Source organism: Pangasianodon hypophthalmus, chromosome 5, assembly GCF_027358585.1.
Source record: "Pangasianodon hypophthalmus isolate fPanHyp1 chromosome 5, fPanHyp1.pri, whole genome shotgun sequence".
NCBI classification, from domain to species: domain Eukaryota; kingdom Metazoa; phylum Chordata; class Actinopteri; order Siluriformes; family Pangasiidae; genus Pangasianodon; species Pangasianodon hypophthalmus.
Genome location: NC_069714.1, coordinates 13,594,430 through 13,618,955, shown reverse-complemented (window position 1 = coordinate 13,618,955; position 24,526 = coordinate 13,594,430). Strand labels below are relative to the sequence as shown.

Sequence of the window (24,526 nt, the reverse complement as noted above, 5' to 3'; positions counted from 1 at the left end):
TGGACTGACAGTGAACTCAAAAAGGGATCTCTAACACCAAAGCATGCCACACAGTTCATTAGCATGAAGCGGGACTCACTATGAATGCTAGCCACCCCATTGTCATAGCGTATTACCAAACTTGCCTAAGAGAGTCAGCCCGGCTACCAATGGAGTGATAAATCAGCAAAAATCCACACTGTCATACAATAATACATATTGCTTAACTCAATTCATCTTTTGTTAAATTAAGCTGCTACTATTTGAACCCTCCACACTGAGCTAGGTTACATTTACCATTACCATATATGGATATGACCTAGTGCTGCTGGATGGTGTGATAGTATAGCAAGAAATTAGAGGAATAAAACTAAACTAGATGCTGAGATGCTTTTGGTCATAAATTTGACCACTTTTCCTCTATTTTTCTATTTTCCAGTAAGATCACGTACAGCTGGGTATTTACACAACATGCTAATAACAGTCATGATACCATTGTTGCTGAACTTTTTTTCATGCTAAGGTTGTGGTCTGATGACATACGACACAACCTTTTAGACATTCCATTGCAACTCACAGAAGCTCAGGAAAGCCATCTTTCTTTTGTTTGCCCAACGAAAAAGGTTATGTACTGCAGCTTTAAATGTGCGACATGATCTTAGTCCACGCTATGCATTTTAATGCATCAATTATTTTTAAATTAGTAACCGCACAGTACTAGCCATGTATTTTCTTTTGTTTGACTCAGTAATGCTATTTTGTTTATTCATAACCAAAGGGGGGGAAAACACACTGCAGCTTTAAGTGTGTCACATTATCTTACTCTATGCTTTTTAAGACCCTAACAACACTCTGGTTGAGACAGCAATTATTTTTATATTATTAAATGCACATTTAAAGCTCATTACAGTAAACTATGTATAAACGAGAAACCGCTGTGTTTAAGTCTTTTCATAACTTAAGCATAAACACCATCTATGTAGGTCTAGAGATGTGTAAATATGTGCATATAATTAGTATAAGCCTATAGTGTAAGTTGTCTGAAATACAGGGAATACAGCTACATACTACATGCATAGGTGTGATAAAGAGGTGTCATAAATAGAGTACAATAGAGGTGTCATAAACTATATTTTATGATTGCTGTGTAGGGCTGGGGATGTTTAGCAGTGTACCACTAGATGGAGACATTTGCTGTATTTGCTCATTCTTCTCTCTGCCTCTGTGTGGTTAACGGTTCCACGCAAGTTCTTGCACTCTGAATGTCTCGGTTAATTTTCCTTTAAAATCCACTTATCTCGAAAACTTATCTATCCCGAATGTGATCAAAATCTTAGTACTTTTCTTGTTTTTTTCTTGAAGCCCAGTACTGTGTAACACTGGCCTCAGTAGGTGGCGTTATAGCTTCCAAACTTTGAAACTCACTTCCAGAAAGTTTGCATAATCTCTCATTTCCAACCAGATTTTAAAGCTGAAATGAAACACATGTCTTCACTCAGTGCTATTCCAGATCATTTTCATCTGAATCCTCATGCTGACAAGTATGGTGCCCTCTTACTCAGTGGTGTTTTCTATATCCTTTGGTTAAGTTCTGGCATTCTATCCATTCTTCCATGTTGTTCATGTTTTGGGTTTTTTTTTTGTTTGTTTTGTTTTGTTTTTGTTTTTTTGTCCTATATTCTGCCCCTTTAGTTTTCTACGCCACACAAACAGTAACACAAGCTCAGGATTGAAACCTGCTGTGAGGCAGCAACACCACTGTGGCGCTGTTGTTGTTGTTGTTGTTGTTGCTGCTGCTGCTGCTGTTATTGTTGTTGTTCTGCTGGAAATGAATGTTTACCAAAATGAAACAAAAAAAAACTTTTTTCCTTTGGTCAGATGATAGGAATGCTTAAATGCAGTAACTGACATGAAAGGCTACTTCAAATCTTTGAATTATCAATTTTATACCATTTCATATCAAAAATATAAAAATTACAATAGGCCTATAGTAAATGAAATGAGGGAATGTGTGTGTTTGTGTGTGTGTGCTGACTTTCATGAAAAAAGACATGACGAAAGAAGGTAAAAGTAATCCAGTGTGCTGTGTGAGCTTAAAGATCATATGCAGATAAAGACAATGCAAGCACTGTCTCCAGAGAAGGTATCTGAGTTAAGAAACCGCAATTACCAGGCATATGAGGAAAAATAAAGAGCCCTTTCACAAAATTAACTGCAAAAGAGTATGTATGTGTGTGGACACTGGCAAAAAGATGTTTTGTGTTAGCTATAACTTCAGTGTTTTAGCAGTAGTTACAAAAATATAGAGTGAAATATTTATATGATGCATGATCACAGAATATGAGACTATGCATAATAAAAAAGAAACATGCACAGCATACACCTTATATTAAATATTCCAACACTGTTTCATTTGTCAATGACTATAAACTACTTAAAAAATCATGACATCATATGGAAAAATATACTAAAGTAGACTTGCTTCCAAACCACACCTATACAATCCCCTTGCCTTTACAGTGAGAGTGACATTTTGTCTCCTTTCCTTCCATCCACGGAGGAGACCAACATGCTCATTAACATTCCTGCCTTAGGGCATGCTGGCACAGGAACAAGGCAAACGGTCTGGGTGTAAGAATCCGTCATTCACAACCCGGGCAGAGCAACAGACTCATGGGCTCAACTTGCTCAAGATCACTCAAGCATAATTCACCAAACAAGTGACTCGCTATATTCCCCAAAGCTTGACCAGGCCGTGTGCACTCATAATCAGAATGACACAACAATGTTGAGTTTAGTGTTTTGCTGACAAAAACATCCTTGAAGTAATTTGGAACTAAATCAGATGTTGCAGAGGTTTGGGAAATTAGGACTGCTGCTGCCTTGGCAACGGTGTGGGGATCAGTAGTGAGTCCTGTTATGACGAGGCACTCAAGCGGACATACACACAGCAGCGAGGGAGAATGAAGAGCAGACAGTTTCCAGCCAGCTTCTAAAGACCTTTTTTCACCAAAAATACTTTTTGTTTTTTTTTTTACAGGAAAACACCTCATCTTTGCTCAGATGACTTTGCTTAGCTAATAGTATTCCTTGTGTGTGTGTGTGTGTGTGTGTGTGTTTCACATCATTCAGTCATTGGAACTATGGGCTATAGGCTTTGGTGTGTGCACTCTTTAGGTTAGCTATCTTTAAGATCCAATTCTGCTCTAATATAAACACAACAAAATCCTCAGTGTTGAAGACTTAAAGTATTTATATAACTACAGATGTACACTGTGAACACTGTAAAAGTGATGTCAACACAATCGTATTCAAAACACTAGTGTCCTATCCCCCTTATGCCAAATATTCCCAGGATAGGGTCTGAGCCAACTGCAACCCTGACCAGAATAAAGTGGTTACTGAAGATGAATGAATGAATGAATGAATGAATGAGTGAATGAATGAATGAATGAATGAATGAATGAATGAATGAAAAAAAGTCTGGTGAAGGGCACCGAGTCTGATTCAGGAGGAAAAAATGGACAAACACAAATATAAGCACTGTTTACTAGCTCATGGTGCCTGTTGTATGATTTAACAATGCTTTAACATATTTGCTGAATCAGTAAATATCTGCAAAAATCTTTATTTACTATTCAGTTCTAGGCCTACACTTTCCTCTATATGATGGCTCCTAAGTGTCAGAGATATGCTCCACATATCTACAGATTTAGCCTATACACAAAACACTTCTGGGAAATGTTTATGTGAAGATCAGAGGATCGTTGCACATTGACCACAACAAGCCCAAGGCACTAATAACCTAAGGCAATTTATAAATTACGTGCATTCTGTTCTTTATCAGGTCTTATAATAGTGTGCAATAACAAGACTTGGAGAATCCTGTCACTACATTAGTGGTATATTGTAGTTTTTAAAGCAATTTAACTGTATAAATTATAGAAGGCGGTAATGTTTACATCATAATTTACTTTGGAAGCTCATTTTATCAGGTTTAAAAAAATTGCCAGGAGTGCGTAAAGTATTAGCTGTTTTCCTTTACAGTTGTGCACATGCATCAGACTGCACACAACTCAAACAATGTGATGAAAGTAATGTAATAAAATCCCAAAGTGTAAATAAAGAGACTGTTAGCCTGTTAGCTACTGTTACCTACCATATTTTACCTCAGAAAACCACATAAAACCGGGTCTTTTCTAGTTCTTTTTGACTGATGTAACCTGTGAAAACTGTGCAGAAGCACACTACAAAGTGTTTTGATATAAAGTATTTTGATATAAAGTGTTTTGATATAAAGTGTTTTGATATAAGGTGTTTTGATTTAAAGTATTTTGATATGAAGTGTTTTGATTTAAAGTATTTTGATATAAAGTGTTTTGATACTAGCATGTAGCTGGAGCGTGAAGGAGCGCTACACTTCAGTAACAGTAGCTAACAGGCTAATAGTCTCTTTATTTACACTTTGGGATTTTATTACATTAGTCTCATCACACTGTTTGAGCTCCTGTGCAGTCTGATGCACGCGCACGACTGTAAAGGAAAACAGCTAATACTTTACGCACTCTTGGCAAATTTCTTAAGATTTTTTAAACTTATTGTGAAAAATGAGCTTCCAAAGTAAGTTATGAAGTAAACAATACCGCCTTCTACAGTTTATACGGCTAAGAAAAACTCTAATATAGCTACCGCTAATGTAGTGACAGGATTCTCCAAGTCTTGCTATTCCACACTACTGTTAGTGAAGTGGATCAGCCATATTTTACCTCAGAAAACCGGCCCTTTCGACTCATTTTGACTGAGGTAACGTGTGAAAACTGTACAGCAGCATACTCTAAAGTGTTGTGGTATAAAGTGTTTTGGTATAAAGTGTTTTGATACTAGCATGTGCCTGAGTATGAAGGAGCGAGTGGCTGAACTCTGCGGAAGGGGGTGATAGAGAGATAGAGGGGGAGATATGGGGAGGGCAAGACTGGAAACAACTCAAACATCTTGGTTACTGCACAGCACAGCGGCTCAGACTCCGCTCAGAAAACTTTTTACGCACACACACACACTCTCTCACACACACACGCACACGCACACAGAGCGCATCTCTTTCACAGGCTGAGTGATTCAAACTTGCGCGATGTGTGCGTGATGGAGTGCAGAAGTTTGAAAGGAAAGACACGCAGATCGAGCTGAAGCACCACGTTGTTCTCTGTGAAACTCCGCGTCCGCGCGCTGAAGACTGAAGAACATGAGTGGATTTTCAGCTCAGCCTGCAAGCGAGACCCTGCGATCTGCTTCTGATCATAGTTAAAGTCAAAGCAAAGTTTGTCCGCGAAGCGAGGTGAGCTCAACTCTCTTCACTTACACTTCATGCTTTCAGAAAACTAACAGTTTGTTTTGATGCACAACTTTCTCTTAGGCCAGTTTGTAAAACGTACAGCCTGTCCCAGTGATCTATTAATAACGTTTAGCACACACAATATCACATCTGCACACTGAATATGTGAACTGCTGGAGTGCTCTTTCCTCATAACTGATATACATATTCTCTCTCTCTCTCTCTCTCTCTCAGTTTGTGTTTGTTGGTTTATTTAATACTAATGTGCAAATCAGGCTTGTGCAGCATCACTGTAGACATTCAAAAACTTTCCAAACTCACTAAATCAAAACATAAATAAAACACCCCATTCTTACAGACTCATGACTGCCACAGTGCACCAAGTTACACTGTACTTAAGCTTGCAGTCCACATTATACTATGCAAAAGATACCTAACTATCTCTGTAAAATGGATGCTGTTTATTTGAGTTATAGTGTGCATGTCAATTTCAAGGAAAAGCAGCACATTGAGGTTTGTATGTGTGTGTGTGTGTGTGTGTGTGTGTGTGTGTGTGTGTGTGGCGGTGTGTTGCGTGTGTTAAATTTAATGTGATGCCCAGTTGAGACCATTAGCATAAGAAGAAAGGTCTTAGTGAATTTGCCATTGTGTGGAATGAGGAGTTCCAACAGTCAGAGACAGAGCGAATGAAAGGGTGTAAAGAAATGATGGGCTATTCAGATTATTCAGCCCCGCTTGGTCTCCGGTCATGAGCCTCTGAGACGTGGGACGGCTGCATCACTTTCATGTCTTAGGCCTGCTTTTCTGTGCATTGCTTTAAGACTCTCTCGCTCTTTCTCTCTTTGGTGTGTAAAATTTAATGAACACAGAAAAAGGAGCCTTAGAAAACAAACATAAATGCGATCTTCTAGGCAGTACTAAAGGAGGTGTAGAAAATGCAAGTGACAGCTTAGTGAAAAGTCTCTCATACTGAAGTGCAGAACTTCACTTTATGTGTGCAGAGCAAACAATGAAAGGTGATGTAATGTCTTTAGATCATGTGCATTGCATTTTACTCATTTCATCTTGTGGCTTTTAAGTGTAAATAGTGAGCTGCTATTGTTGTTTTGTGTTGCCTGACAATGTTCTCCACTAACTAACTGCACTTGTGAAAAAAAATATGGAATGCATTAGATTACAAAAACTGACAATATACGCGAGGCATGTTGCTTTTTAAACCCAGTGTTTTTGGTATTATTTTAATCAGTTAATGTACATTTATTTTGGATTGGATTAGCAGAAATACTTTGAGAAAGGTCACTTTCAAGGGTCTATTTAAAATGACCTTAGTTTTACCAGAGGTCACCAGTATACAGCACACAAGCAGTTAACATTGTTCAACTTAAATTAAAATAGAAATGACATAATCCAGTGTTTAGGAGCTGTAATGTTTATTGAATAGAAGAGATGTGCATAAAAGAAGGTAGACCTAGTCATCATGTGAATATAATATTACTGTCGCAGAGGTGGTGCTAGGATTTTTTTCATGGGGCCAAGGAGGGTACAAAGGTATTAACATAATGGACCAGATGAGGATATACATTTGTGGCGGGCTCATACAAATTTCAGAAAAAACAACTGAGTGAGTAATAAACAATAAACATTGTCAAGGCATTATCAAGTTAAATGAAGCCAGTATGATATATTACTTTATATCTTTATAATAAATTAAACTGTGACCCAGGAGTGATTTGCTGTAGTGCTTTTGCCTGTCAATTCTGACTTTTTTTAATACTTTTATCATAAAAAAAGACTGGATATTTTAAATATAATTATTAAATAAAGTGTAATATTATAAACATAAATGCATTATTTGAGACACAAAACATCATCATCTCTGTTTAAAATATATCAATGTGTACTACATTTTAAAATAATATTTTTTTCTTTATATATCTACACACTGTTTTGAAAGCTGATTAGAGTTTGAGTTTGTTGATCACCGGCATCTTCTCTCTGTTTAAGCTACATTCTCTGAGCATGCTGTGGATCCACTCAAGATAGACATGTACCATTCATAAAAAATTAATCATTGGCATGAATGGCCAAACGTTCCTTCATTCTGACTCACTCCAAACATTTATTCAGTTACTCCCCTCCATTAACTTTAGGTTTTTATTTCTTGTTGTGGCTTCGCTGTGCTGTTTTAAATATTTAGGTTTGGGTGCTTTGCCTGCAAAGCTTGGCAACATAAAATTAACTTGAGTTTGATAAAACAAACTTAAGTTTGTGTCTTTCTGGGATTTTATCATGTAAATGTGAAAATGAATGTGTGGCGGCTTGGGAATGTAATTGCATGTAAATAATATGAGTATTTAAAAATGGATTAATCAGACCAAAAAAAAACAAAAAAAAAAACAGCTTCCCACTTCTTGAGAAAGGGTGTCACATTTCTATTCCTGTAACGTGATTGGCTTCTGATCACACGTAAGCCCCATGGAGTCTTCAAACCTAGCTAGTTTAAGTGTAATCTCTGCCCATTAGGGTTGTTGGAGTGGCCAATCACATTTTAAAGGGGGACATGCCTGAACAGTCCATGAGCTCAGCTCAAACCAGAGTCCTCGTATCTGGGACAGTGTTAGTGTCAGATCTCAAATCTATTAGCCGAAACTGGGAGGAGTGGCTGAAGTACACTTGTATTTCCATGTGAATTGATGGGACCTCAAGTGATCAGCAAAACAGCAGTGTTTTGTACAAATCCGCAGTGTTCTTAATGGTGAGTTCAGCTGGAGATGGTGGTAGAGTGTTGAAGAAACTGAGGAGTGCAAACTCCTTACATGTCTTTATGCTCTCAAACAGTGACCTTTGGTTTTAGCTCTTCAGCACTGGCCATTAGGGCATAGGACAATTCCAGCATTTTAGTGACCGCTGTCAGAGGCCCTTCTAGACATCTGCTTCATTCTCACATTAGTAGCTGGGGTTAATTAAGACAACATCACATCCAGTTTTCAGTGCTGAAAAAGATTCGTCATACTTTTTACCCGCTCTAATGCAGCTACTAGAGCATTGTTTGCTCTTGGTTTGTCATCAAAGAAATCAACAACCAATGGCATACTTATCTTTGCAATTATCCGTGAACCCATCTATTGATTAATTTATTCTGAAATGATCCCTAACCTAAAAAATATATGCCCAGTTAAAATGTACCAGTTCTTCAGAAAAAGTTACAAGACTAGCATTTTATATATCTATATATATATATATAGTTTGTAATATTTTAATATTTTAAATTTTATCTTAAAAAGTTTCAGGTAAGGAATAAAACATGATGGTAAAACATGATACATAATCAGTGACAGGATGTAGTGTGATACAGCCTGATGCAAAGCAGATTATTTTAATTATTATGTTGATTATTTGATTTCCTATAACAGCATGTTTTGAAGTCTTCTATTCCTTTATTATTTTACCAACAATTTTGAAAAAATGTGTTAATTGATATAAATTTATTTATTAACAGTCCATACTTTTTATCCATTTATTGTTACATTTAATGCTGTGGGATGTGCATGATAGATGTTCTGTTATTACTTATATTATAACAGCTATAAACAGTCATCCCCTCACCAGCATCTCTTTTTCTCTTTCCCAATAGCTCTGACTATTACAAAGGGCTGTAAGAGTGGAGACTCCTTCCATAGTTGTTAAATAAAGTCTCATTACAGAAGGTTTGCCCAACATATGAATGGTTATATGTTCTTCTTTGTTAAATAATTTTTTTGTAAGCCATTTAGGCTTAAATTATGTGGAGCGTTCATCATTCAAGTCCCTTTGAATGAGTTGTTACTATAAAACGATAATGTATTAGAATGAGGGCATTTAAATAAATCTGGGATTTGCCTTGAAGCTGACACTACTGACAGTTGTTGTTAAAGAAAATAAAATCTTCTAACCAATCAGATTTGAGAATTAAATATCGCTGTATTATAAATGAATTTAGCATAGCCTGTTGGAAATAATATCATATGATAACAAAAAGCATGTCTTAGCATATTTAGAGCCTGCTGAAAAAAATGAGGTAACAGTAGGTGGAGCTTACACTTTTCAGAATATTGAAAATGAATAACAGAAAAACAAATCTTGCATTTTTGTAGTTTTCCTGTTCAACAGGTGATTAAAACTACAATAATTACTTGTTTCATTTTTTTATGATTTAAAAAAAATATTCCATCTGTCTCACCATTTTACTTTGACCTACATTTTACATTCTCTCTTACTTTAATACTCTGGTCTCCCACTCTAAAGATGAAAAAATCAGCAGATGATATCACACTGATTAAACAAATCTTTATACAATCCGGCATATCTGGGAATGCTCTAGCAATGCTAGCATTTCCCAAACCACACATCCACCTGTGATTCATTTGAAGACCAGGCAGAGTGTGTGGAGGATGGATTTATTTCATTATTTGACCCAGAGTAAACACTATACTTTACCAAAATGATATGTCTTTTTGAGCAATTGAGAGAAATGCTTTGCGGTGTAGCTTATTTTTAAACTATGAGAACAGACATTCATACAGTTAATCTTGGGTTGACGAACTTTAGAATGAGCTAATGCCTGAACATTGCACTTGCTCAATTTCTGACTCATTAAGGAAAGTGATGAGGATATAGCTGAAGGCACAATGAACTTTTAGCACCACAAATAATTGTGTGTCGTAATCTGTGGTGTGTGAAAAACATGTATTTTGATTCCTTAGAGGCTGGCAGTGTACTGTACATCTGTACAGTAGGGTACATGAGGACCAGTTTATATGTACAAGATAATTTATTCCTGAAGGCTAAGTATAACCACATGATGTTCTGTTTCACCCGGGCAAGGACTTTACAGCAGCTGGCGGTGAAAGGATCATCATAATGGTCATGGTGACATCTTCATGGCCTGTAAGTTGTCTTGCTGTTTCTTTCCCTCACCAACATGGACTCAAACAATGGCACACTGTTCCACGTGGTTGTTGCCAGTGCTAATCTGATGCAGAAGCCTATTCTGAACTGCACAGAGCCCTCGGGCAGGTTGGTAAAGCCTTCTTAAGGGAAATCTTCTGTTTTCGCTTCCAAGACAGGATTATTGGAAGTGCAGCAGACAGTGTAAGCCAGTTGTGATTTATCGGGTGGCCTCCCATATCCCAAACCTGACTCGCCAGGAATGGAGTGGGCGGCTGGATCTCCCTGTTATGTTCCAAAGGATGAGCAGGAGCATCTGAGAGGAGTGTTGAACCCATGCCAGGCCACAGACTCCTCTCCAGCCATGGAAGATGAGTTGTACGTGTTGAGCAAGGAGAAGCCATGTGGTAGTCTTTAGCAATCAGCCCGTCCCACTCCCTGACACACACATCCACTCCCTCTTATGGCCTTTCGCTGAACGCTGTGCTGGACCTTTGCCGGGCTAAGGCTGTTCACCAAGGAATTCATTCATTATGCCCAGTAATATCGAGATCATCTGCTATCTTGTCATCATCTGTCAACACCTAGTGTAACTAAATTATGTAGCTCTTTACAGTGTGTGCAGCACTCCTCTCTGAGAGATAAGGGTTTAGGGTTTAGGAAAAGGGCCACATGGGGAAGTTACCACACTTTCATTACGGTTTTCATGCTGCAGGGTGCTGAACTGGACACCTTCATAGAGCAGCTGCCTTGTAGGTGATCGGATCAAAGACTGTACTGGCGTAGGGGTGTCAAACAACTGGTATATTTCTAGCTCCACACGCACACGGCATTAGACTGCACAGCCCCTCTTTCCTGTTTCCAGCTGACACACTGCTGACTCACAACTCAGACAACAGCTCAGACAGATGGATGTCTCACACTGAGTGATGGTGGTACACTCACCCATGGTGAGAGTGTTGAGAAATCTTCAGAATGCAATCTGACATTTTGAGCATTGCTAATTGCTGGGGGTTATTGAATGATATGCTTTATCACAAGTCCTTTTGAGATAAATTATCAGTTTACATAGTTTTACGTATAGTGCGCCTTGTTAACTATTCTGTTAAAGCTTTGTTAATTATTCATTCCTCATTATTTTATCCCACAATCATGAAAGTAAAAAACAACTTAAGTCAGCCTAGCTGATCACCAGCATAACAAGCATACTGGCCATGCTAGCTGCACCAGTCCAGCTTATCCAGTCAGGTTTTAGTAGTCATCCAAAATGGCTATGCTTTTACCAGCAGTAACCAGCTTTGATCAGAATGGAAATCACGGTAGGGGGAGGTTTCTCCACAGAGAAGCTATTCCTTGACCTGTACGGCCATTTTCAGTTGTACACAGCTTAAAATAGAAACACAGTGTTAATTGTGTTTCTCACAGTTATTTTTACCCTTGATCATTTACTAGCTAACTGTAACATGTATTTCCAAACACAAGCCAAAAAAAAAAAAATGAAGTAGGACCTGTAGTAAATAAAATATTTTCTGGAGAGTGGAAGAGATTTAACAAAAATCAGGCTGAAAAGAGTTACGTGCTATTTTCAGGTTTGTTTTCTTTCCTACCCACAGCGTGGGCCACTATAAAGGTCTGAATGAGTGGTTGTAACTTCGGTGAAAGGATACTGTGACCTTGCCTGACACTATATTCCCAGCTACATTTTGGTTGCATGGTTGGAATTCATAGTGTTAATTAATTGCTTTCCTGTTTTCATAAACCTATATTTACCTATATTTATGGTGTTACACTATTATGTTAATAAGAATGGTTCAGGGTGAGAGGAATGACAGCTGCGGTTGTGACAGGAAAGTGCTAACAACACAACTTGGTTTTAGTGATCCAAGCAAATGGTGCTGAGAGGAAACAAATTCCTTCATGAGCTTTGTAATGTGACAGTCAACAGCTGTGACCTCAGAGTCTCACACAGCATTATCATCAGTGAGCTTTACTTTATTTTGAAAATCATTTGTAGCATAAACATAAGTCGTGATGATTTATTTAGCACCTTAAATATACATAGCCATGTTTCTCCTGCAGTCACTGCAGCTAAGTGTTCCTCCTCATGCTTACGTGTAGGCTGTGAAGCTAACATCTGTTTTAGATTGAAGGGGCACAAAGAGCTCAACCACAGGATATTGCATTTTATGTGGGCCTGATGGGGGAAGGGCAGGCTCATCCTTTCGACACTGGTTGTCTTTTGACCTTTCTTTCATTTTGTTTAGTTTTTTCCCCTTCTTCAGAGGTCGGTAATATTACAGATGGAATCCAAATGCTAACTCATCAAAGCTAGCTTGTGTAGAAGGGATATATGCATGCGCTATTAGCATGTAGCACATCTGGCTTTAATAAACCTTCATATCTACCTTTGTTTATGTCTATCGGATGAGAACTTTTTTGGTTTTGTAATCTCATGCAGCGGGTCTACTGTCTTGGAAATGCCCTGCAGGATTAACAGTTGAACAACTGCTGAACAGTTACATTTTTAAGCAGTGCTACACAGATGAATGTTAATATTGCTACTAAACAGCCAAACTGAAGTGGAATGAAAGGCAAAAGCTAAACTGAAATCTCTAATTTTGCAGTATATTTAGTATCTCTCCTCAGGGACATAGTCTGAGTGTGTTCTGGAATGCCATAAAATATAACTCCTTAAAATCATTATTTTGACATAATGTACTACTCCAACCAGTAATATACGGCAAGGAAAATGCTGGCTAGTAAAAAGTGGATTAAATTAAAGGTTTTCATGCTGTTACTGACAGAAGAAGACCGTATTGATAGACCATACACAGTGGCTAGGACTGGTCTCAAATAAATAGAAAAGTTTTCCTTTTTCTTGCACAGGAAGTAACTGTGAGCCTGTGGACTTACTTGTCCTATTCAGTGCTGTAAGATAGAAGTGAATTTTGGGGAATAGACAGCAGTATGTCTCTCTGATTCATACCTTTGAGAAACTTGTAAAATTATCTGGTATAGTACCTTTGAATAGTTTGTAAGTAAAGTCAGTAAGTCAGTATAGAATGGTTGCAAGTCTTGTAAAACCAAGTCTAGTTAAATAAAATGTTTTAAGCTGGGATTAGAAATGTTACAGGGAACGCAAATCAAAAGTGAAAACGAACTAAATTTTCTTTTTACTGAAAATAATTGAAAACACAAAGAAAATTACTCTAAATTGTTCCAGAGTGAAAATGTTATTTTAAAAAGTGCTTAACCAGTTAAAAACTTTATTTTTCCATTCCAGTGTGATTTCAATAACGTACGATTTTCCCAATAGGCCTAAATTCTTGTTCAGAATTAGTCACTTTCTGCATGCCTGGCTACAGATTAAAGATCGGGAGACAGCAGGAAAATCCATGTAGAAAGTATTTTTTATATGAAAGCAACAATCACATTGCAGAAATAGAAGGATGCTCTGAAAATGTTAAAACTAAATACACTTTCTTCTGTTTATATACTTCATATAAGCAGAGTAGGCTATCATATGTAAAGAATGTTATTAACCATTTTTAAATTTTATTCTAACCAGTTTCCAACTAAACAGAGGGCATGGATCATTGGAGCAAGAATGTAAAAATATCGGTTCTGTTCAGAACAAGCCAAAATTAAAAATAAATTTAAATAAATGTTTCTGACCCCTGGGTTTAAACAACTGAAAAAACACATAATTGTAACACATACTTGCCAACAATAGTAACAGTATTTTCTTTAGGCATTCCATATGATTCAATGTTAACAGCTCAACAACAAATTATCTTTGTCTGGGGATGACTTAATGGCAGGAAACTTCAGTTACCCTGACCTGCTTTTAGGGTCACTGACTTTCTAGAAGAAACATGGTGGACCTGTGTCACCAACAATGTCCAGTGGAAAAGATATCACAGCAACAAAGCATAAAGAAATTCAAACATTTCAAATTAAGAGTTTGCTTTAATATGTATTTGCATTCCAGGGAGTGGTGATGAGAGGAGAAATTGAAGTAGAATGAAGCTGCAGGGCAAACATGACTGCTCAGTCCAGTGCTAAGAGTGCTGGACTAGTCAGAAAATTTACTTATTTTATTATTTACATATTATGTACTTATTTCCCTGTTGTTGATGAAAGGACTGCAGCTTTATAAAGTTCCGGCATTGCCCAAAATTATAATAATTCTGTAAATTTTGTGCATTCATGGAGGATATATTCTGTGTTTTTTGGGTTTAGTCATTTTTATCCCGACCTAAGAGCAGAAAGGTCCTTGGCATACCTGTTGATTATGGCCATGAAAGGAAATTGCTAAAGCCATACTTCACACATTCATAATCTTATTGACCATTTTCTAAAAGAAAAGCAAATTTGGCATTTTGAGACCCTACATGATTTATTTATTTTTTTTTCTCAATTAGATCAATTTAGTTATATTACTGAAAGAGAAAAAGAAAAAGATTCAAATCTTGCTACAATGAGAAGCAGAATTCTTTTTTCCTAAACCTTTCTGATGACATGTAGTTGTGTCAGTGCAAAGATGGGATTAAATACAGGCAGCCTGAAAGAGGTTATTAATCAGGCACTTGTGGCTGAACCATGGGGCTCAGTAGCATACAGGGAACCAGAGCACAGACTCCTGCGGCGGATTAGCTCCCAACTCTGCAGGGTCCCATAGCACTGAGACACATGGACCTGATGTTCTGATCCTTTTCACACGCTGCACTTGTCAGAGCAGCCATCCATAATGAAAGAGGTGCTCTCTTGTCATTCTTTCACTCTAACTACCACCTGTCAACCCGGTTTCTGACACCTGTACTATCCCATCAAATCTCAGCAGCCATGTCAAAGGGTCAGTCTCAGCCCGGTTCTTTACGGCATGACATGAGCATGTGTTGTTGGCATTTAAAAACAAATTCCCAGAGCACGGATTCCTGGTGTGCTGTGTTTCTGGTCCAGAGCAGTCCATGCTGCTGTAATTTCTGGTTTCTGGTGCTTGTTGGAATGTGGACAGAGTCTTCAGCGATTAATCTGTCTTGCCCAATGATTGTGCTGTTGACAAATTCAACCTTCCTCTGTGAGGGTCCGACTTACTTGGAGAGAATGTGTTTTACACATGTACAGCCTGTTAAAACTGACCATCAGTCACTCACTGATGTCGGAGAGATCATGAGATCAGCAGTTGTAAAGGTACCTTGCTATTATAAAGGAAAGGAAAGTTATTTAGGTGAAGCCCCAAAAACACATTCAAAGACATGTCAGTGACAGAAGACGGCAAATGGACTTTTTTGGCTTAGAAGAAGTGAAACAGATGTCATCCAAGGCCAACAACCCATAGCGAATCAGCTTACCTTGGCTGTACAATCTTCAGCTGGCATCACTGAGAGGTGATGAATATGGTCTATGTTCCTCTTAAAAGATGCTGACCACATGAAAATTTGTATTTGCATTTACTATATTACAACAGCAAAGACTATATGTAAGTCTCGTGGACCTAAAATGTAGTCCAAATGTGGGGTAATTTTAGATTTAAGCTCACTGCAGTGTAGTATGAATTTCCAAAGTTAAAGTCCATATGACTTTATAAAAATGTTTCAAAGATTTACCAGGTTGTCTTTTCCACTCTAAGTCAACTTTTCAGTCTGTGTAAAAGCATACATTTGGCGAACAAAATGGAGTCAGTTGGAAATTATTTAGCAATAATTCCTTTTTTATTGACATGATGTATTAGCACCTTGAAACGGTGGAGTTCAGAGCAGTGAAGTCCACTATAAAAGTGAACAGCTATTCTCGTATGCAATCCAATTTGGACAGCTAAGTTTCGAACTTTGCCAACAAGTGTAAAGTCTTTGCACTTTTAGGTGTAATTTTATTATTGCCTCACCATCTGCAGTAGGCCCGACTTTGTCTGCATACCAGTTAACAGCATCCTTCCAGACTTTTATGTAGGTTAATATTTGCTTTACTCATCTTGTAAACTTGAGGATCAAAAGAACACAGTGTGACTTCATTTTACCCACTTAATTCTAATAAAATATAAATAGCTTTAGAAAGTATTATGTATGTAATGTTCTTATTAATTTATGGATGTTCAGTACAACACATATTAGCACAACACGAGTGTTTGACCAATTAAATCATTGATAACATCTGTTCTTTAGCCACTTTCAACATCCTTACTGATTAGCTAAAGAGCAAACACCATGGATAGACTCAGTCAGTGCTTGAAAGGTTCTAAAGAGGGACTTCTTTTCAGTCCCTGACCGCCACTTGTTTGCACTGCACCAAGGATAATCTTGTAGGTTCCACAAACTTAAACAAGTGGCACACTGCCAAGTCATCTGCTCTCAGCATGGCGTTTGAGTGCAGCATTGACAGAGATCCAGAGGCCTTTTGTATGCTTTTTTTTTAATAATCATTATGCTGCAGCTTTGTTATTGAGATGTACAGTATTTACAGTAGACTACTTACTCACTTTAAACTATAGACATTAATGGTGGTTAATGGAGGTGTGGGTAGTGATGAAATAATGATGCATTTCTCTTCACTTGCTTGGTCTGTTTTATGTACTTGTATCTTAAATCCTACTGCACAACGCATTGTTAGGTAGTTGTTAGTCACTACTTTCTTTTTGTTTTCTTCTCATAATTTTTAATATAATGTAATAAGCCTTTTGGCTCATTATGAGCATACAAATATTTAGTGTATAGGCAAAAGCATGGCACTGACACTAAACGATATACAATGTTTTACTTTCTTCTCATCCTCAGACTCTATTTTCATCATGGACTCTACGACCAGAACTGCCCAAGAGAAGAAGGAATGCAAGAGTTCAGGCCTGGATGCTAGCAGCTTCTCTGACCTTCCCAAGAAGCCTTCACCTACCACAATGTCACGAGGTGTGAAAGCTGATTGAAAAACACTATATTTCACCAGAAAACCTTAACTACTCTCTATCAATATTAAGTAAGAGAACTGTCTTAAATTATATGCTCAGATGATGTTCAACTTCAGGTGAGCCAGGCGCATGCATGAAATTGTAAGTAGGAGATGATCAAATGCTTAAAAGGTGACTTCAAGAATAGTTATCAATTTTAATGAAGCCAGCCCTACAGAGCTTGTCTAAAACAGCCTGTCAATTGTATAAAAAGGACAGTTCTGTGACAGACTTCCACAAAAGTTTTAACTCAAGCTATTACTTGGTGCAGTTGAGGAAACCGTTTTAATTTAGCAGTTAACGGATGCCGACTCATGACTCATTGCAAAGGGTTTGTCAATTTAACGCTTAACTCAATGGTCAAAAAGAGAGAATAAAGCAAAGAGGGAAAAAGTAGCACATGTTTAAAAGATGTCAGTGAATGTGTGATGAAAAACCAGACTAACGAGGTTGAAAGACCTTGTTCTTGCCCCCAGAGGATAAATGTTATAAATTACTTAAGCAGCTGGTGGAAGAGTGGTCCACACCGTCCATCAGAGTCCTCTGACAAACACGAGCATGGCAAAAGACCTTTGAAATGCTAATGGCCTTTTCATATTTTGTATTTTACTGTTTAATGAAGGGCTTGGTGGCCTGCCATAAGAAGGCAATGATCATTAATTGTTAAGGAAGCTGATGAAAATAGGACATTGCTTTACAGGCTCTCCATAGCCAAGAAAGACAAACATGAATATTATAAATGATTATTTAAAAAATGGACAACTGAATCATCAGCTGTGAGTTACTAAACAGTTGATGGAAAATTTGAATGATGTGGTGCAAGAAGCAGGGTTGGACAGTTTAAAATGGTAGTGGTAACACTGCATCGGTCTTGTGTTTTAAAGATGTTCACCAGTTAGAAATTGAAGGAATGGCTTCTTACTTCTGGAGTTTAAATGAGATAAGTGTTGGAGCTGGAAAATTATTTATTTTACCCATTTTCCTCCACAGAGAGATAACACTGAGTTTATCATGTTAGAATATCATGTTACAGTTAAAAGAAACATTTTGAAATCAGTGACATATGTAAAATATATATTTGTGAAATGTTGCGCTCTAGATATTCTGTTGCCCCAATGGCTATGCTCTTAGATCACAACATTAACATCACACTAAACATTGTCCTCCCGTGATTGTGCAAGAAGTGTCCGCACTGCTCCATGGGAACGTCAGCTATAAGTTAGGTAGTATCAGAATTGAATAATTGTAGTATTGCTCCATTTTCAACAATTTGGTACTTCTTTTCCAGTACCAGTGTCCTGCATTGTGCTGTGCACTTCCCATGCTTAAGACTCACATACTTAGGTTTGAAGTTACATTTGGCTCAGAATTGAGCACTAGCTCTTTTTCAGTTGGTTCATGTTCCAAAGCAGGCAGTAGTTAGAAAGTTACAGGTGTAGTAAAAGTGGTGGTTTCAGAGGTAGTCTCTGAAAGATTGCTTTTCATCACATCACATTCCTTGACACTAGCTTAAATCAAATTTCAGTGATGTAATATTAGAGTATGTGTTCCACTGTACAACCTCTCACATTTTGCCATGGTGGGTTTTGCTGTAGAATGATGAGACATCCAAAAAGTAATATATAAAAATAAATAGTTCTGAGCTGGTGTTTATGCTGGTGTTCAATAGAATGACTGGGTGTGTTGGTTGTGGCATTTGTTGCCTTCTAATGCTTTGATATACTAGTTAGGGCACTTTATCTCTCCTGGTGAGTATCGGAGAGGTAGGCGGGGGATGGCAGGGGCAGAGGGCACTCTGCTCAGCCATGCGGCAAGTGGCCCCGGGGATGGGGGAATGCACTAAGGGTCAGGCCAATGGTAGAGAAAAATGTGGCTTAAAAAAGCTGCTCCATCTCTAACCCACTCTAAAGGGACAGCCACTAATCTTCCTGAGAAAGGGATTTATGCTCTGTTTTTTCCCTTCTTCTCTTTCTCTATATGAGGCCCTTCCACCACTGTGGTTCCTTGGCTCTGTGAAAAGCAGTCGAAGAATTGCAATCTTTCACAGGTTTAGCAGTCTAAATCAAGATTGACGCTAAGCTTAAGGTTAAAACACACTGTTTTGAGGCTCACATTTGATATCAATATGAAAGGACAACTTTTAGGCAATGCTGCTTTAACTATAATTTGTACGTTTTTTAACTGTTATTATACTCTTTAAATTTGGGGATGTGTTTGAGATCATGGCTTGTCAATTTTGGACCTCAGTGATTAAAATTTAATCTTTTAATGATTGGTCTGAAACTAAAATGTTATACAATTAAAGACATGTAATGTTAATCTATGTTCATCTTATTCCAATTTCTATATTTTTTACATTTGTGTCAATCGGAATCAACATCAAAATGAACAGATATTTAGATGACCAATATCAGATATCTGCTTTTTTTGTTGAAGAAATTAATACTTGAATACAATCCTATTGTCCATAATAACACCCAAATTGAGCACCATGACATACAGGAAAAAAAAATTATTGTTTCATCTTGGTATTGGCTTGAAAGAGTCAGAAATAACAAATCATATACAGTGGTCTGTGTGTATCAATACTCTCTCTCTTAATGGCCGATATCTGAGAAGACTTGGAGGGAGATTACAGGAAGGCCTATTGACTCAGGCCAGTTTTCTCTTCCTGTCAGGGGTACAGCTGCCCGCTATCTGGAACTGACTGTTCTCTTCGACAGGACAGATATATTTTCAGAGTGGGAAATATTCTTATTTTAAAAGCACTAGCTGTATATTTCTCCTAAAGTGTAAGGTGACCCAAGAATATACATTATTTATAGCACTGGCTTTCATCCATGTTTGCAGTAAAGCCTTTGTGACTGTAATAAATGCATGGGGTGCTGGGTTAGTGTGTCAGCTGAACTTGTGTTATCAAAGAAACCACTGCTTGAGCTTTACTTGTGCCCTCGGTTCACTTTGCTTTCTGACACCATGTGGTCACTACCTTTTTGGCCAACAGTGGCCCAGTGAATGCCTGAGCTAAGGGGATTTGTGTAGAGATTAATTCATGTGGCTTTTATACATAAACAGTTAACTTGATTTTTGTCCAAGTTGCCCCCTCCTCTCCTCATCTTAAATTTCATTTGGGGGACTGGCTAGCACTAAAAGGGATTTAAAGATTAGATATGGCAAATAAATGCAGAAGGATGCCTTGGATTTTTTTCCCCTCCTTGTTTCTGTGAGTAAATGTGTAGAGTTTACTTGGTAGTCAGAAGAATTTTAACAAGAGGTTTGGGATATTTCACTGCTTTCTTTAACACTTGAGGAAAGTTAAAATGGGTGAAGTTGTGGCCTATATAGAGAATGAGGCTGGTTATGGGGACGTCTTCATCATTTTCCCTTAGAGTTAGCTCGAATTAAGCCCCATGGGTTTTGGTTTTTTTTTTTTTCCAACATTTTGATGTTGGAACTCAAAATTGTGTGGCAGATTTCCAAGATTATAATAAGTGGAAATAATGAATAATATATTTGTACAGTTAACTTGCAACTTCTAAAGAATATTGCAGAGCTTTAAAATATACTACTAAAAAGCATGTGAAAAAAGTTTGTGATTACAGAATAGAAGAACCCATTCTGATTTGAGACACATTGTAATAATATTCACACACATCTGAGTGCTGACAGAGATACAACTAAACTCCCAGGAAGATATAATACATAAATTACTTTGAAATGAAAGTACATCTCTGTGATATTATTTTAATGCCAGAAGGCTCTGCTGCTGCTTCAAAGCCTCTAGTTAAAAGTCAAAATGAGGGCGCTTTAGGCAATGTCTGCACACATAAATCTCTCCATACTGGAGAGGTCCACACACATGGGGTCCAAAGACAACATGTTACATTCCAAGCCATTTACAAGCAGTGGGAGAGGAGTTGGGAGCAATATATGGATGCTTTAGGGGATTAGACTGCTCCCCTCTTTCATTCCTGCTTCGTTTCTCCCACTCCTTTCTTCTTCCGCTCATTTTTAAAGGCATGCCATTCCCAGCATGCATGGTTTAATCCTAGCATCAGACTTAGGGATAGTCCCTTCCTGTTTTCGCTTCCCTGTGTGGATCCACCAGCCTTATGTTCTCTTGTTTCAGGTGTACTGATGGCACTCTTCTTTTAAAATCCACATACAGTGTGAATATATCTGTGAATATACATATCCTACCAGTAAATTCTGCTTGTCTTATATTGTTGCTTCACAACACTCAAACAGCATTGCAAGCTGGTGGTACTTGTGTTGGGAATGGGGCATAATAAACAACTGAAGAGTCAAAAAGAGAAGAAAAATGTGTGGGAGTGTAGACTCCTTCCGCCAGCTATTGTGCAGGCGAGACACTGCGAGATGTGTTGTCTCCAATGTACAGGCACATCTGTGCTCACCATAATGAAAACATGGTGTCAGCCAGTACCCACATCGTAGCTCAGAGCCAGGCCAGCAGATCAGTTAAGCGTGACAGGAAGAACATGTCTGAAGTCATCTAAGTGGAAAGAAAAGGAAAATACATACTACAGAGCAATATTATGACTTTCATGAAACAAGCAGCACATAATTGTAAAGTTTAACATTTTGGTACTTTTACACCTCCTTGCCTTTTGATGCTTAAAAAACAAAGATCATAATTTATTTATTTTATTTAAAAAAGATTGACCACAAAATTGCTTTGGAATGATTACTGAGTCAGTTTAAATTGAATTTTTGCCTCTTGTTTGTCATTGTTACTTTAAGTTATTCAATTTTTTTGAGGGTTTGTCTTTTGGAAATGTTCACTCACTATCCCATATTATAAGCCATTGCCAGTGAACACACCCATCAGCCAAATTAGACACAGTGACACATTCCAAAAAAGACACCTGCAGGTCAAATAATGCTTCAAAACATTCCAGCATTTTAAAATGTTTTAGCTAGAGAATGTAGGTGTCATGACACCTTCATGTCATACTTGGCCTGTCAGTCTCAACAGAATGAAGAAGAAGCCTCTATTTGTCATTTATACATTACAGCACAGTGAAATTCTTTTCTTTGCATATCCCAGCTTATAGGGAATTTGGGATCAAAGCACAGGATCAGCCATGATACAGCACCTCTGGAGCAGAGTCAGGTAACAGTGGCAGCTTGGCAGTGTTGGGGCTTGCACCCCTGACCTTCTGATCAGTAACCCAGAGCTTTAACCATTGAGACACCACTGCCACCAGAATGGCCTGAATGGTTCATGTGTCAAATTAAGGGCTTCTTAAAGACCGATGGCAAATATTGTTACAGTACGCATTTCTTGATTTTTGTTTTACTTACAGTAATTCCACAAAAATGGAACCTTGCTCTACTGTAATCAACATATCAAATATCAGAGATACACTAATACTAAATCAAAAATTTTGATTTTATGAAGGGAAACACCACTGCTAATGAGCCCCACATGACTTTCCAGGAACTCGCCTGTGTCCTTAATATCATGTGTTAAAGACAAGCACCGGACATTCTGACAGCACTGGTCATTACTGTACACACTCCAAAGCCCCAATGGTTTATAGAAAAGAGTGTGACCAGCAAAATAAACAGCAAGACATGACTGTGTAAACAGAGAAATCCCCCAACTAATGGTGGACAGAAAGTTGCCCTGGAACATGAGGAGGTTTAGTCATTCAGCCAAGTAATGAGTGTAAGTGAATGGTACTGTTACTACACTAGAACATGCAAGGCCTAGTGTGTGTCCCACAACGTGGTAAAGTGACCTCTCAAGATGTGTGTGTTGTGCTTAGTAGTGCATTGTGGTTTCTGCAAATTAAGGCTTGTTTTTCATGGAGATGAGGTCAAAGCCCAAGAGAAACTGAGATTTGTTTGGACAGAAGAGAGTTGGTGTATTTTGGCATTCTGTCTGCAGAGACGCATGTCTGCTTTTAGAACTCATGTCTGCTTTTACGCTGATACACCCTCTAATTTCAAGCCTAGTGGAAGTGAGCAGTATGGCCACCGTGGTTTTACGGAAAGGCAAGCATCAGATTTTCTCAAACATTACTCCTGACAGAAGCACATTTAACCTCTCAGGTACATGCTGTGGTTTGCTTGGTATATATGACATCTGTGGACAGCACAATAAAATTTTAGGCGTTGCTGATCATGCCCTAGTGAAAATTAAGGTAAATGAAAGATTTTAATAATACTGCGTTTTGTGTGTGTGTGTGTGTGTGTGTGTGTGTGTGTGTCAGGCACTGACATCTCTGGAGTCTCAGCAGCATGGCCAATGGAATCAGAAATTTCTAATAATAATATTCCCCATGAGTTAAATGTAGAAAAGTTTTAGTCTTAAGGAAAATGTCAAAATGATGTGGGGAAAAAACATATTAATCTTCAGTAACTGATTTATCCTGATTTGAAGCCTATACTGGTAACACTGGCCATGAGGCAGGAGTATTTACCTCAGATGGGATGCCAGTCACACCAGTCTCACACACTCATTCACACGTAGGGGCAGTTTAGCATAGCCAATCCACATACCTGTATTTGGACAGTGGGAGGAAACTCGGAGAACCCAGAGAAAACCCATGCAAACACAGAGAGAACATGGGAAACTCCGCACAGACGATGACCTGAGCTTAAGATCGAACCAGGGACCCTGGAGCTGTGAGGCAGCAATGCTACCCGCTGCACAACTGTGCCACCCAGAAAAATATATATTTACACATTTTTGTGGTTAGTGGTATATACACATCATAAACTTGGAAAGCATTTTTTTTTTGCCGTTTCTGCTGGGTTTTGGTATCAGGGTTCAAGGACAGTCTGGATGACAAGGTGCAAATCTATGCAAATGTAAAGCTTCTGGACGAATCAGATTTGTGGCCCAGGTAATTTCCCACAATGTCAACTATGCATTCTTGGCTTGGGCTTCAAAGAGAAGCAAGGTCAGCACACCACACTAGCAGATACGGACTTGTTCCTAGCTCTCATGTTCATCCCACTCCTGCTCCTTCCAGTTTAGTGGGGATCTAGGGAGGATCTTATCACAGACTCAGATGATGGCATGAAACCAATGAAATAAACAAGTCATATTCGTGACATGCTGTGGCATGGAGCCACATACACATCATCAAAAACACAAGGAAAATGCAGCAAGTCTCAGGTCATTCATTGACACTAGGCCTGAATCTGTGATGAAAATGTAGTGACATGATGATTGTGATGATTATCTCTTTAGACAGCTCTTTAGAGTTAAGTGGCTCTGTTTGCTGAACACGTGCAAATTTGACATCATACTGTACATCTATACAAACTATTGGTTTTGGCACAAAACAGGCCAAGTCATTGGAGTGAAATCCCCTCCT

The 24,526-nt window shown here is 38.1% G+C and overlaps 1 protein-coding gene across 2 annotated transcripts in view; it reads left to right on the top strand.

Moving 5' to 3' along the window:
- The first annotated feature begins 4,939 nt into the window (after positions 1-4,939).
- The window catches only part of gli2a (GLI family zinc finger 2a), a 58,946-nt gene continuing 39,359 nt past the window's right edge, over positions 4,940-24,526 (top strand). For both annotated transcript variants that reach the window (XM_034304676.2, XM_026912514.3), the window contains exons 1-2: positions 4,940-5,311; positions 17,008-17,136. In XM_034304676.2, the coding sequence (XP_034160567.1) occupies positions 17,022-17,136 (115 nt within the window). In that variant the 5' untranslated portion in view covers positions 4,940-5,311; positions 17,008-17,021. The remainder of the gene's footprint in view (positions 5,312-17,007; positions 17,137-24,526) is intronic.